Here is a 16,569-nt window from a genome sequence, read left to right on the forward strand (position 1 = left end):
TCTAAGGGTTTACGAGGCCTCATTCAAACATCTGCTATGGGGCCCTGCCTCTCCTCTCCCTGATCCTGGGAGATCATAACATGAGGGAGATGCATTCGGTCAGCCATCAATCATTTGTCATCAGCCCACAGTGACATACGTGTAGTATATATACGGATTCATACAGCACAGAAATACAGGGCTGGAGAAATCATATGTTAATGTGAAAGTGGCCATAGTCTGTACTCTGAATTTATGTAGGCAGATATATCCATTCAGGATTGTGGGAAAGCTGTCACATGTCTAAATGTTTGTAGTAGGATTGATCTCCACACAAACTCGAGTAGAAGTTTTCTAAGGGACCACTAGAGGGCGCCAGGAGTGATTATATTTGCGGAAGAATGAAAGCGCTCACTAATTGTCACTTTAGCTGTCAGCGTGGGCTGCCGTGCACAGAGCGGCCGCTGGGGGCAGTGTGCTCCAGGCAGTGTCGGGCTTCCTGGTTGTGAGCGCACAGCAGGCAGCAGCAGGACTGTGATCAGTGCGCTGTGTGCTGCCCACTGCACCGGACCCCTGAGCACTGCAGGGAAACTTCAGCCACTGTGCATGCAGGCTGACACCTACCTGCACACAGGTGCCCCTGGCATGGGGAGATCTGCAGCCACACACTGACTACAACTTCCATCTCCTTCACCTGTCCCAGGAGTGTCACCCACCAGGTCTATGGCCGGGACCATGAGGTTCAATGGAAATCTGAAACTCAAGATAGGTGAAGCAGTGGGTCTGCAGCCCACCAGGTGGTCTCTGAGGCATTCAGTGTTCAAGAAAGGCTCTTGTTTATTGGATCCTTACATCACCATCAATGTGGATGAATGCGCCATTGGGAAGACCACCACCAAGCACAGGACTAACAGACCCACCTACAATGAAGAGTTCTGTGTTACTATATGCGAGGGGAGCAAGATGGAGTTGGCGGTCTTCCATGACACCCCTATTGGGTATGATGACTTTGTGGCAAACTGCAGCCTCAGTTTTCAGGAGCTTCTACGAAACTGTGGACCCACAGACTCCTTTGAAGGCTGGGTAAGTCAGGAGTGACCCCCAAATATCCAGCGATACTGTGTTTTATTTGTTTCAGTAGTGAATAGGTTCTTGAAATAATTATGAGTAAAACTGAAGGGAACTATAGATGTGATCATAATGTTACTACCAGTATATGTTCCCTGTCCCCAAATATCAGATTCTATAGTTTACTTTGAGATGTTCGCTGAAATCTATCAAACCACTTTGCACAAATCAGGTCGATTTTAAGGTAGAGTTTTCATATTCTATATGTTATAGAAGATCCGAGTACTTTAGTATATGCAGAATATATACATTATATGGTACTGACATTTTTAGCTGTTATAAAAGGACTAGTAAACATGAGTTGAGCCTCACTTATTGGGTGTTTAGACTTATCCTACGCTACTTTATGCTCACGTGAGGCTAGCTGTTTAAAAATTATTGGAACCAAGAGAGCCCAAAACAACCCACAGACTAATATGCGGACAGCTGAGGTCCATTTGGTCCCTATTCTAGCTTCTAGTGGAGTTTCCCAACAAAGGCACCTTATGGAGCCCCTGAGGAAATTGTGAACTTGGCTTAAATGGGTGATCCAAAGGCTGAAAAACATGGCTGCTTTCTACCAAAAAACGGTATTGTAACTAAGCGCAATTCATTTGTATAGAGCTGAGCTTCAGTACTGGCACAAACTATGGTCAGGTGGGGTTAGAAGAAAGCAGACAGGTTTTTCAACCTCCGGACATTGAGGCCAGTTATCAAAGGGTGAGATCAGTCTGAGAAATTCACTCGGTGCACTCCAGGGATTCCCCAGACGAGCCACTTGACCTAACTCAGCATGTTGGTTCGAGATTTGGTCTGGGAAATCTCTCCAGTGTATGGAGTGAGTTTTTTGTCCTTTCATGGGCAATGGGCCTAGGTCCACATGTAGATGGTTGGTGTTTCATCAGTATTTGTCAGCCCAGAAGTAGACGCTACAAGGAGGTAAAATGGAAAAATCTGGTTTGAGGCTGCGCTCACACGTGATGTTTTGAGAAGCAATTTAAAGGCTGCACCTGTGATCACATGTTAAGTTAACCTAGCGTTTCCTTCAACTAATGGTAACGCAGAGTTACCTTACTAGTAATAAAATTAAAATACCATGTGTGAACATGGCTGTAGGCTGACTTTAGGTTTTGACTTCCAAAAACTGATTCAAAATACTAAACAAAAAATGACCGTATGAAAGTGCCTTATAGTAAATTCCAGGCGCTCGCTAGGTCCTTTGCTTAGGTCGTGTTACGGCAATGTGATTTACTTGGTTTTTGTTACAATTACAGAATTGTAGCAAATCTTTGTTTTGCCACAGTTTCACAGCAAACGGAGCCAAAAAATGGGATGAAAGTGTAGCGAGGAAACCTAGCACACTGGTAAAGTCTGGGCTCTATGATCATATCGCACTTTTAGAATTGAGGGCACCTTCCCATGTGGCGTTTTTCTCGCGTTTCTAAACGTATCCAAAACGCAAGTTGGAGGGGGGTTTGTCTGAAATGCATGCGTTTCCAATGAAATATCCATATGCGTTTTGGTCAAACATCCCCCCCCCCCCCCGCTTTCGCTTTGGATGCATTTAAAAACACAAGAAAAAACGCCACATGGGAAGGCGCCTTCCAGGTGAGATCATTGATATGTCAGAGATTATCACCACTGAGGCTGCGTTCACACGTGGCGTGGCGCAAAACACAGGCCAGCGGCTGCTCGATCTTGGCTCCAAAGTTGGGGCTACTGCACATGAGCAGAACTCTGACTTCGTGGACAAGTGTGTGTAGCTCCTTGTAGCTGCGCGCTGAAGATGGATGGGTAGTACAATCAAAGAGGTTACTGGGGCTCGGAGTAGCTGCGCCATGTAGCCTCAGCTCCGGCTACTCCACGCCCCAGTAGCCTCTTTAGAAAATGTGCATATTACCCTGATTAAAGATGAGCAAAGATAGAGGGGAGTAAAGGATTAGCCCTAAAAAGTGCAGATCCGTAGTGGTAGGTTTCCTTTACAATTGTGTTTAGAAAACTTTAATGCAATATTAACACATTTGTAAACTCAAATGTTAACTGCAATGTAATTGGGTCAACCTCCTCTCCTCAGCTGTTGTATTGCGCTTCAAAAAGCAATATCAACGCCACTGGAGAATGCAGCCTTAGGCTACATTCACACTACAGTATGGGGGACGTATATACGGCCAACGTATATACGGCCGATATACGTCCCCCATAGACGGCAATGGGCGCACGGCGCCCTACGGGAGCGGTACGTTGCAGCACACGTGCGGATCCGTACCCGGGAAAAAGACCTGTCCTATCTTTACCCGTAATACGGCGCCGTGCGCCATGTATCCCTATGGAGAGGGGCGGGGGTGAGCTGCGCTCACCTCCTCCTCCTCTCCCCGTGCACTGCCGTTGCCCGCTATGGTACGGGCGGGCAACAGCAGTGTGAATGTTACCCTGTGGGCAGGACATTTAAAAATTGAAAAAAAAATATTACAAGTCCAATAGTTATTGTGGGGTTTATAGAAAACTAATCTAGGTGGATCTTTGCATTTAGAAAATGATCTGACGCTTTACTACAGTATATGCAATGGTTGCACTTAAATGAATAAATAACACGACTATCCAGGGATGATAAAGACAGAGATTTGGAGAAGCCACAATACAAATTTTTTCAAAAATATGATATTTTCTTTTATCCTGGAAACTATTCGAAACTTGTATTTACTGCCTCCCATTACCCTGTTTATTCAACATCAGAACTTTACAATACTTTAATAGATTTAATAATATTTACCAAGATAAGCCATATGTTGTCTTTGGGTCTGGTTGTATACTTAGGAAGATAATGGAGCAATAAAAGTTAAAGTTGCCCAGACTCATTAGGTACATGTGACTTTGATGATGAAGTCAGGATTAGGCAACCATTGGGGCCACCCGGGTTTCTTCCCCCTCCTCCAATGTTAGATGTGACATGTCATAGAAACCTTCTACAGAATCTGAGATGAAGGGGCTTCCAGTTCAGTTTACCCCTATCATTTTAGTGATCAGTAAAGTTATGACATCCAATCAAATCTTCTGTCACCTTGACATTTCAAAAATCCTTTTTTTTTTTAGAAATGGTAGATTCCCTTTTTTTTCTTAAAGGTCACTGTCACACAAGCGTAATGTCCCCCTGTCACACTTAGGTAAATAAATGAAAATGTCATTGAGCCCTGGTTCACGTAGCTCATAGAACTGAACTGTAATTTTTAATTGTTGTTTTTTCACTGCTGTTGATAATCCACGGTAATATTTTAAGTTGTCAAGAGACAAAAGTTTTTTAATTTGATACAAAAGTTTGGGCCCAGGTTTACCTGGGTCCTCTCCCCATTAATAACCAAGGGATATTGATGAATAAATTGAGAGTTGATTCCCACGTGGTATCTTAGCGTATCATTTTGTCTGCCTTTCCAAAGGCTCCTTTATCATTGCAATTTTCAAAGCAGCCAAGTGGAAGGGATAAGGAGAAATCAAAGCAAGAACACAAATCCAACAAGTCACTGCATTTGTTAAAATAGTTGGAGAAACAGAATATTTAATTCACGTCAACCAATGCATTGTGCAAATGCAACATATTAAAGAAAAAAGCGTAAGTGTTTAGCTCTAAACGTAACTGTGTTCAGGAGTAACTCTTCCCCCGATATTATTTCAAAATGTTATTCAAGTACAACGTGTGAACACGGCCTGAAAGGTGAGTTGTACCTCTTCTGTTCAGGTGAAGAGGAGGCCATGTATGTGCTCTCCATTATTCATTACCGGAGAAATGAAACCTCAAACACAAGACATGGATATATCTATTTCTAATCCTATATTCTTAATCTGACCAATACACACAATATTATTACACTATATAAATAAGCATAGTAATCAATCAAAATAGCTATTGACATGCCCCTTTTCTGCCCCTACACCTCTCCCACACCAAGGGGGCGAGGACTCACGTGGCTCTGCTGCTATAGCTTGCATCAGGATCCTGCAGGATATAGCCGAAATATATCTACATCCCCTCCCTGGAGTGCACACACTGGATTAAATAAAGTTGTCAAATATTAGAAATCCGTGTATCATCCAGAAACTGCACCACAGCAGCCCATGTGTTGTGTCTGCTACTGCAGCTTTGCTTTATTGGAGTAAATGAGGCTTAACCACAAAACCGCACACAACCTGTGCAACTGATCCCAAAAGAAAGCAGCCATATGTTAGTATCCTGGACAAGAACCTGTGTTTTCAGTCATGAGATGCTGAATCATTGTCAGGTAATTAGATACCATCATATGTGAAATCTCGCGTTAATCATAACTTCACTAAGGAACTACAAAAATCATCCTGGAAAATGAATTTGCATATTTCCCAGAATCGCTTAGTGGAGCATCAATGGCTGTAAGTCTCAGTACACCTGCAAGACGGCCATAATCGGCAAAGTCTCCATAAGGAGTGCTCTTACTTCCTGACTGTAAGGAACTTCATTCAGTTTGGAAACTGCATTTGGTGCAGTTAATAATTATAAAGGTAAAACTTGTCAAATAAATTGGCTTGTACCAAATTTGCTTGTGGCTAGAGGATTAGCTGATTGGTAAGAATCTGACTTTACTACTCTACTGCGTTTTGTAAGATCTGCATTTGCGTTTTTCAAAGGGGTCTGTGTTTTGTAACGTATACAATCACGTTTGAAGGGTTTGGTCAAATACACGCTAACATTGCGTTTATAAACACAAATAACGCCTGGTGCTGATTACCGATTGTATCTGCATTTCCAGGGGTCGATTACATTGCATTTTTAAAGGCAATGCAAGCACCACATGTGACAGCGTGCACAATAGCAGGGAGAGCAAGAATTCAAACAAGCCACTGACTTTGTTTGAATACCAAGAAAAAAAATATATATTCTTTTAGCGCCCAACAAGAGTTGTGAAAAATAATGGATGCGTTCAAAAACACATCAAAAAGTTTGACTGCACCCAGAGAGTAAGTGGGAGTCCAGAAGATAACTGAGCGCTGTGCTCAGCAGTTTGCGAGACTCCTATACTAATCAATGGAATGGCAGGCCACATGCTAAATGTACCAATACACCCTTTAGTGAATATTAGACCCCTGTTGTCTGTATTGTTCTTTTGTGATCAGTGGGGTTCCAGAAGTTGGACACTTTCCAATCAGCTACTTATGCCAATGGTGGCGAACCCTATTGCTTTGAGCACTCCCCCAGCACAAATTGTTACCAAGCATCCTTGGTAAGGTATCATTCTGCAGTCGCAGGCAGCCTGGAGAGGGTCACATTCTCATTGGAGCTCCTGATTTTTCCAGTTATGGAGGGGGCCTAGAGGAAAACTCCCCTCCTTCTTTCAATGGTATTGGTGTCCTGAGATGCCAATATCATTGAAATCTGTGGCAGAGCAAGGAGTAATAAGTATTTAATAAAATAGTGGGTCTCTCTACCACTGCCTTATGCTGCGGATAGGGATAACTTGCAAATGTGGTACAACTAGAGGCAGATTAGGACTGCCATGGGCTCTGGGCTGTATGATTATTGTAGCCCCTAGAAGATTGGAATCAATTCCTACATATGGCACTAGAATCAAGCTTCTTGGGGAATGGAGGATACATCCCTTCTGCCTGCTTTCAATCAACGGTTTCTGGACCTTTGGAGGACCTTCAAAGGTTCTGAAATGGCTCTTGTGTACATGTCGATTGAGAGCAGGAATAGATGTACATTTGGTGGGTGGTTTGAGTGTCCGTGGGCCCCCTAGAAGGCTTGAGCCCCGGGCTAACGTCCAAATTGCCTGTAATATAATCCACCGCTGGGTATAACCCCTTTAAGTTATGAAACTACCTCAAATACTACGTCAAAACCTACTCTCTATACTATGTATTTGTGATCTCACAACTGTATTACACATAGTCAGTGATAGGATGGACTTTGCCTAGAGCTATTAAGTCTCAAACATTCATTTACCTGTAGCCGGTAACTTATGGACCCTTACTTTTTATGAAGATAATATAACATAAAAGATCATCTAAAATGCAAATTTACAATTTAATGCAGATCAGTAGGGCATAAGAATAAAAGGAATGAATAACCACCGTGGATACATTGCATTGCAGAAAGGCATCTACAAGATCTATTAGACCAATATGACGTCAAGCCTGGAAATCTATTCACGTTGTTACCTCCTCAGCTGTTTTCTCATGACTAAGCATGTAAACTGAATAATGTATTGTGTATATATATTGTCAATTACTATAATGTGAAGTGGTAATAAAAGGCCAGTATTTGCTGTCATGTTGTGCTGGTCTGTATTAGACACAGGTCTGTTCATGCTTTTTATGTGATTTTTAGAGACTATCTCCACCCAAAGAAAATATTGTTTTAGGTGAGTGTAATAAAATAGTAAATTATCATTCGCTTAGGTGGAAGTTCCCATGGATTCTTAGTAATCTATTTGAAATGGAGTGGAAGATACACTTCAACAAATGTTTTTTTTTTTTTTTTTTTAAATTAGTTTTTATTCATGTGTTTTTTTTTTTTTTGTTTGTTTGTTATTAACAAGATATACCGAAGATGCTTTCTTGGAGTAGGTCAAACAGTTGGTACTGCTCCTGATCAGCCAGTGAGTTCTGCTTTCACTTTACAGACCTGTGATGTTGTGTCCATTGGTCACCTGGCATAGTTTAAAGGAAAACCAAGGTGCAATACCAATCACGGCCACTAGAAAATGTATCATTTGAATGCACCAGTCTCTCCTAACTGCATTTTAGTATAGACCACACATGTCCAGTCTGATAAAAAAAAATTTTGTCACTCCCCTGAGCAAGGGCTGGACTTGCTCTTAAAGCTTGGGGGGCACCACACTATGGTGCAAGGAAGCCATACCCGCGTTCTTTGTTTGTTTTATGCTTTCCTTGAGACGTAAATTTGCTTCAGACTGAAGAAATGGTAAATCCACCCCTGGTACCAGTATGGTTGGACTGTCCCATCACTAGAGGATCCACACTGGACCTCCAGCTCTGACGTATTTATTGACTCAAATTAATGCAAATACATTTTCCCTATTTAGAAGTGACTTTGCAGAAAATTATTTTCCGTTAGGTCTTTTTCTAAGGGGCTCATTGACAAATGACCTATTGAACTTTGGCAGAACTAGGGAACCTTTTGTCTTTCATCAGGGGCCACGTAGCAAACTAAATAACTCCCTCTTTAAGGGTTCTTTCACATTGTTGAGGTCAGGGCCAACCACAATGCTGGGGATGGGGTTCCTTAATCATTTATCAATATGATACGAGCCCCTGCTGCCCTTCTTCCCAGCTGCCAGATCTTTGTGTCGTATATTGATATGATGCAAGGAATCCCGTCCCAGCACTGTATTTGTCTGTGAAACAGGTCCTTGATTTAATGGGGTTGTCCGATAGTTGTAAAAAATTTAGGAGCCGGACTGGGGTAGGACTTTATAAAAAAAAAAAAAAAAAAAAGCTGTATTCGCCAGTCACAGTCAGAACTCTGTTCCATCAACTTCCGGGCGGCCGAGCACGCCCACCCGTCCCAGTACCAGTGCTGTATCAGGAGACGGCAGGGCTCACCAGGCCATCCGGAAGTTTTCAGAGATCAGCTTGGTGCCCCTATAAATATACAAGGGAACGGCTCTGATGGATCACGGTGCTGGACACTGTCAGTGACTGAGGTGAGTATAGGTTTATTAAAAAGCCCGGCCTGGCTCCTAAATTTTTATAACACTTGGACAACCCCTTTAAGGACTAAGGCGTAAAGTGCAATAATCGCCTTATAAATGAAATACAGTGAGGGGAAAGATGAGCGACCTCTATAAAATTGCACACGTTCAGCGCTACGTTCTGACATTAGTGACAGCAGATGAATTCATTTCTCTGTCTGCTACAGTGAAACTCTAGGCTATTGCATGAGTTTGGAGTCACAACGTCTCGGTGTGTATCCATAGATGAAGTTTGCTATATTCATGGACAAGTCTTTATTAGGACAAAGGTCTATTAACGCTTTCTATAAACTTTAGTTATATGGAAATAACTACTGTAGTTATGGATTGTAAGCTCTTGCGAGCACTGCGCTCATTCCGATAGTTTCATCTGACTGTTATTTTTCTGTAATGTCTTATTTTATGTGTATGCACACACCATGATCTGTAAAGTGCTGCAGAATATGATGGTGCTATATTAATGAAAAGGTGTAGTAATATTTATTAGTACTGTACAGGCAGCCTCTGGGTTATGTACAAGATAAGTTCTTTAGCTTTGTTCTTAAGTTGAATTTGTATGCAAGTCGGAAGGCAAAAGTACAGTAAATTACCAACATCCAGAGGGCCGTTTGTAACGAGGCGTCGTCTGTAAGTCGGGTGCTCTTATGCAGGGGACCGCTTGTATATAGAAAATGCCATCATCGCATCCACTATTAATAATAAATGATGCCTTAGCTTATACTGTACTCACCTCCTATCTGCACAGAGCTTGGCTAGAAAACTCTACATAAAGCTTTTTGCTGTTTAGGGGCTCTAAGGCTGCTGTAAAGCAGATCACTAAATGCTGTTAACAGAAGCTGAGGCAAGATGGCAACCCTAAAATTGTGGACAGAAAAAAAATGTACAATCATAAAATAAAAAGAAGAGATTTAAAACTAAAAGGAAAAGTTTTGTTACCTGGTTTACAAAAGTGTAGAATAAACTTGGCAGCAAGTAATATGTGACCTATGTACTGCTGTATGTAGTGTGCAGTGGTATCACTCATCCAGGACATGGAATTTACTACCTTACATAGTGTTACTTCCTTATATCACTTTCTTTATATTGTCCATACTAGAGTTTAGTTATTTCAGAATCAAAGCTTGTGGTATAGGCTGCTTGCACACAAACTTGTGGAGCCAATGGGTCCATATGTTGGCCCGATCCTAACATCATACAAAATAATGACGCAATTACTTCCCGTCTGCCGGCCAGGCAGTACTGGCTTTAACTATTGAAGTTATTATATCATATTCCTGTATGATGTAAGGACTCCCTCCTTTGCAATCCGTGGGATTGGGCCAACATACGTGTCCGATTCCACTGTCTGCATTAGGGTGTGGGCAGCCAATCACAGATGAGGGTCTTGTGTGTGTTGACATCTCTGTCTTGTGCTTCATTGCATTCCATGACATAAGGAACACAATGTAAATGTAGTAAAACAAGTGCGATAAAAGTTGATACTTGCCAGTAGCGTAGAAGTGGGTTGTTGCTTTGAGTTATTAGAAGGTTTAGGTAAAAGAGAGATGAAAACTAGGAAAATGTTAACATCCTCTATAACTATTGTGGGTAGTAGATGTCTCAAAGTGGTGGGAGCAGTGTAATACAGGACCATAGGTGTTGCCATCTGTGTTTCATGTACTTGGCATTGATTTACTCCTTTGTGACACCAGAGATATTTTGTTTAGTGAGATGAAACAGTCTCTGAAAGAACCAACCGGTTGATCCAGATGTCTGTGTATTGTTTCGGCTTCAGAGTAGCTTTCACTCATTACACGCTGTTTTCTCATGTTCCTGGATGCAGACCAAGCTGCGGTTGTTTCTCTGCCTCGAGAACAGTTTAAGAGAGATGTATATTTTTTTTGTGTTTGTTGCAATTCTAGAGTACAGATTTTCTTATGATCATCCTTGGCTACTATTATACAGAATATACTATCCATATGTATCACAATATTGCTTACAAAAAGATTACAATGTTTCCGGTTTGCATTACCAGCAGCCTAAAATTCATTTCCAGTGAATCTTCTTATCTCTGCTGTAGATGTGGAAGGAATTGCATGTAAAGCAGTTTTAGAAATTGTGTTATTATAGAAATGTCTCCTTTTTAAAAGCAGGGAAACAGTGTAGGTTACTATGAATAGTGAATGTATTTTGGGTTTGCAGGGCAGTGGGAGGAAACATGAAAAAATAATTCCCTAGTACAAGTATAACAGAAGGGAAAACCTTTTGAGCAGTTTTTACATTTCAAAATTAAGTCTATAACCCTTCAATGTGCTCTACATAATACAAGTTGAGGACATCTACCACCAGGGTGAAGGATTGTAAACCAAGCACACTTACATGCTGGCGAGTGCCCCCTCTGGCAGGTATCCGATCTTCTTTTAGCTTCATAAAGGAGTTTTCTGTATTCACAGGATCAGTCATGTGCGACCAGCTGCTCCAGCCATCTGGAAAGGTTGATAGGGTGCCCTGTTAGTGGGAAAACCCCTTTTAAGCCCCTGTTAGATGTAAAGAAAAAAAAAAAAAAAATTTGCAAATGAGCTTTAGCGGATCTGGGCTTTGTAGATGTCAGTGGAGACTTGAGCCCCTCAGGCTCATTTGCATAATTGATTAGCTTAAGAAGCTAAAAGAAGAGTGGATCCTGCAAAAGGGAGTGTCCATCTGCATGTAAGTGTGCTTGGTTTACAATCCTTCATCCTGGTGATGGATGCCCTTCAAGGAGATGGCCACTTAAAATAAACTTTAAAAGTTTGCAGTTCACCATCAGGAGTTGTGGGTTATGTGACCCCCACTTTTGGGGTGCACTGCGTGTCTTTACTCCCCTTGTTTCTGTAAAATTTGTGAGTATGTATCAACAAACTACAAAAGTTGAAGCTACTACCAGCATCTGGGTGAGTGCCATTCTTTTCTTATTCTACATGGGATTGTCTACTAATAAATTTGTGTTACAAAAATATAGGTAGCCTGAGGACAAAAGCAGCATTTGTGTGCACGAGGCATAGTTGCGATGGCGCTCGTATGTACCAGGATAGATCACACACTTGCTGGGACCCCAAGTTGTTACTTGGACAGTCAAAACATTAAAACCAGCAGGAAATGTACAGTTCCTCCCACAGCACTTCTACAGGTGAAAAGAGGCATTACACAGTCATAGAAATCATAGTTCGGTCTATGAAATGCATGAAGGAGAGATGTGGGTCCTGAAAGGAAGATCCCCATCAATAGGTGAATGAAAATACCAGAATGTTTCATCCCAGGTTCATGTTTTAAATATGTAACATAACTAGTAGACCTATTGGGAAAAAATAACCTTAACCCCTCTAGATACCCCAATACCTCAACTACACAGAAATAATTCCTGGCTTTTACCTGATCTAGGTGTATAGCAGGTATGTGGCAGCTGTAGTGGCTATTGGTATTTAATGTACAACATTTGCAGAAGGTATTGTTTTTATTGTATCTTTGAGCTCTTTCTTGCTATCGCTTTTTTTTTATCAATTGTGAAAAAATATATATATACATATATTATATTATTATATTATATTTATTTTTTTTTTATTTTTTTTTTTCTTCATGCTATCCCCAGAGGCGGAGAGTCTCGCTGTGCTACACACTTCCATTTTTGCTTTGCATATTTTAAACTCTTGAGACCAAACCATTTTACACAGGGTGGATCAGTCATTGTGAAGTTGTCTTTTTGTAACTTTCATGTGACACCTTGGATATAATTTAAAGCTTTCTTGAATAGAATATTGCTGCTGGCTTGTAGACACTAGTACAACCCTGGTAGAGTCATGGCAACATATATAATGGAGTCTGCATATGGGTCTCCTTGTATGGAGTTTAGACGCCCTATTGGCCCCCTAAGGCTCCAGGGTCTGAGTGGATTGGCGCTTCTTTACCCCATATTGTACTTACCCAATTCTCAGTGTCATTTAATTACTAAAAAAGAAATCTTCGTTCAAAATCCATCATGATAAACCAGGGACACTTACTCATAGATCCAGGCACTGTGACTGTGGTAATCTTCCTATATTTGTTATACTGGCCTCCTTCCTTCTAAACTCAACTTTTAAATTTATGCTAATGAATCAGAAGGTTTTTGGGGGTGTGTGGGGGCAGTAAAAGAGCCCTTCCGTGATGTAGCTTCACGAGCTGTTACATTGTTTACAAGGACTCCCCCTCCCCAACTGTGTACTGAAACTCCCTCTGCTGCCTGCGATTACAGCAGGAAGAGGGAGGGTGAAGTGCAGAGGGAGCAGTGGACAGGGTGAGACATGCTCCTGCACAATGTAAGAGCTTGTGAAGCTACAGCATGGAAGGGCTCTGCTAACGCCCTCAGAGCCCTTTAGGAAATCTTCTTGATATAATGAAACGGTGATGTTGTGTCCTAAAGTTTACCATCAAGAACAAGCATGATAATCCAGGGACACTTACTCATAAATCCAGGCAGTGTGACTGTGGTAATCTTCTTTTATTTATTATACATGGCTTCTTCCTTCTAAAATTAACTTTTAAATGTTTGATAATGAGCTAGAAGTACTATGGGTTGCTCTAACTGAGCCCCTATGTGCTCAGGATTCAGAGGCTGTTACACTGAGCAGACTGTGCCCCTACCTTGAGAATAATCTTGGGGAAATTTTGAAGGTGATAAATAATAGTCTAATGCAGCCTCTTGTCATGTACCGTAGTCTGGTCAATAACAGTCTTCAGAAATTGTGAAGACAACTTGTTGCATGTTTATATTGTATCATGATTTAATATCCAGGAGCACAAACCACCGATGAGTGTTTTGCTTGAGGGTATTAAGGGCTAATCTGGAAGCACTCCATGTGAAGCACATGCCTCATGTAGGGATGAAAGCCAAAGTGTTTTGAGGTTACTTAATTTGTTAGACATTTGGATATTGTTTGGTTATAACTCTGTCAAGGTGTTATACAATGTTGTTACATATACTGTCCCTTCTAAGACATCTTTTAAAAGGCTTCTGTTGTTAGAAATGATGGGTGTTCTCGCTTCCTAATATGTACAGATAAAACTTAGATTATCTCTTGGGGCGGAGGGGGGGGGGGGGGTTACAATTTATTTACCTGGTATTAACTGACAATTTGGGCTGTATCTTATTCACAAACCAAAGTGTATGGAAGAATGGTGGGTAAATAAATGGACCCCTTGTACCACCCATCAGTTGGTGAAGAATGAATCACAGCTCAATTCTGTTTTATTTTTAGTATGAATCAATAGAATTCCTTTTGGCCGTGGTCTACAACCAGTGTTTGCATCATAGGCTTGGGTTTTATGACTTGGGTTTACTGTAAAACAATGTTTGTTGGAAGCACAGTATATTGTCTACATTAAAGGGACCCTGTCACCAGATTTTACACACATTAAAGGGCATCTGCCACCAGGATGAAATACTGTATGCAAATGAGCCTGAGAGGCTCCAGGCTCCATGGGTATTAAAGGAGCCTGGAGCCCCTCAGGCTCATTTGCATACAGTGTTTCATCCTGGTGGTAGATGTCCTTAAAACTACTATTACTACTAGAATTCATTCTTTTATGTCAAATCTCTATAAAAAAAATCACCTCCAAAGTCATGTGAAAATGAGCAGAAAAGAGTCATATTTTCCTGGAATGATTCAAGTTTAGAGTCTGCAGGGGGAGAGTTACTTCAGACGCCCCTAGTACCTAGAAACGCTGTGCTTATGTCATATTAAAGATAAGAATCTCATCTTTCGTGAGATACAGTATGTCAGGTATGTCATATCCTACCTGAGAGGGCTACTAGTTTAATGGGATCTAATCTGGTGACAGGTTCACTTTAAGATATTTTGCTTTAAAGTTGCCCACTTGTGCAACCCTTTAGCATTCTTCATTAGGTACATTCTACTGACATTCTACAACATTTTTAGCTACATTTCCAGACTATTTCCAATCTTTCCGATTAACAAATTAAAATGACCAAAGGGAGATGATCATATTGATCTATTGAAAGCCAATGACCCATGCACTTCTAGGGATAGGTTTGTAAAGGGCTAGGCTTATGATTTGTGAAAGTGGTTGAAGAACCACAAGCTAATGGAAGAACTACAGAGCTAATGTAATTGAAGTCTCTGCTCCTATGAGGTTCCTATTGCCCATATGCAGACATTTTTCTGTGTTGCCTTTGTCAGGAACTGAACTAAATGGTGTAATTTTGGGTGCAATAAAAGTGTAATTGCTGTAGGTTTTCATCATTTTCATCATTTAAAAGTGCAAACCCTATGTCTTAAATTTTCTATGGATTAAAAAAAAAACACCAAAAGTGCATTTATACTTCTATACATACAGTAATTACATAAATTCCGCAGTCAAATCTTAAAAAATGAAAATTGTTCTAGCTTTTATAATGCAACAATGAAAAAACCTACTTGGTCAATCTATAACTTGACTATTTATGGTCAAGTTTATGACTACATTCAGAACATTAAGCTAAATTATTGAGCCTTGTATAACTTCTAGTAGTAATGAAAATATAGCACAAGACCCCAGAATGCAATATCTGCAGTTTTCTGCTCATCCAATTAATATTGATTGGATTATTTCCAGCCAGGGTAGACATGGAGGTCATATGTTCTGAGTTATTGGCATGCCGATGGTCATCTTCATATTAAAATCAATTTTAAGACCCACATGTGACTCTGTAAATCTGTCATTTGGGTCACATGGCAGCTTGTTCATTGTTGATCTGCTGAAATAACAGAAAATAGCAGACATAGTCAAAGATTTACTGAATGTGGAGGGTGATATTCCATTTTGCTTCATGATCTATGACATCTAATCAAACCTTGCGGCAGACTGATGAATAATCTCAGAACTGTGTGTGACAGAGGGAGAAGTTAAAAAGGACCTGTCATGGCGATTTAGGACCCTAAACGGGTCCTTATGGACTGGTGGTTTAGTGTCCCAAATCACCATTCAGATTGTCCCTCCATGGCTACTAGTAAAATAAAAAAAACTTGCCTTGGTTCGGTGCCCCGTGCACCTGCGGTGAAAGTTTGACAACTTTCACTGCACACCTCTCTGTATGATTGGGGTAAACCATACAGTGTTTTAGTAATGACAGGTTCTCTTTGGGTACTCGTGTCTATTCTATAAAACCTCAACTCCCTAAATGTGAAATTTCTCTTTAAATGATTAAAAAAAAACTTCTTCAAACAGAGGAGCACACACATTATTTTTATTCTTACATGGCTTTTAGATAATTCTATTATCTGTTTTATACATCTCCTTTGGGTGAAGAAAGTTGCTTGGCCTGTCTAGCTGACGATGCATATTTCTAGGGCTTTGTGCATATTTATGCACTTTTTTGCAGGAGAAAACTCACATCACAGGTCTAGTATAATCTCTAGATCTAAGACAGATCTAAGATCAGCTTAAACACGTTCAACTCAACATGAACCTGTCTGCAACTTTTTTTCTGTGCGACTTTGTTCTCATTAATGCCTAATGTTGTGTGTCTTATTTAATTAAAGCAAACCTGTCACCAGGAATTTGATTTTAGCTGGTGACAGATTCCAATAGCCTATGTTATGCTGATTTCAAAAATACCTTTGTCAGCATTCTGAATCTTTTCAGTACTTTATAATAGTTTATTTTACAGTATCTGGCTCTATGGTAGCAGCATGTGGTGTGTGTGAGGGAGGAGGATAACTGCAGCCTGTGTGTGCCTGTATCTCCTCATGTATTC

General features: G+C 40.8%; 1 protein-coding gene across 1 annotated transcript in view; it reads left to right on the forward strand.

The window, feature by feature from the left end:
- Positions 1–410: 410 nt before the first annotated feature.
- Positions 411–16,569, forward strand: part of PRKCH (protein kinase C eta) — a 121,351-nt gene continuing 105,192 nt past the window's right edge. The window contains exon 1 of the mRNA XM_072115821.1: positions 411–1,062. Coding sequence (XP_071971922.1) covers positions 703–1,062 — 360 coding nt within the window. The 5' untranslated portion in view covers positions 411–702. The remainder of the gene's footprint in view (positions 1,063–16,569) is intronic.

Source organism: Engystomops pustulosus, chromosome 7 (assembly GCF_040894005.1).
Source record: "Engystomops pustulosus chromosome 7, aEngPut4.maternal, whole genome shotgun sequence".
NCBI classification, from domain to species: domain Eukaryota; kingdom Metazoa; phylum Chordata; class Amphibia; order Anura; family Leptodactylidae; genus Engystomops; species Engystomops pustulosus.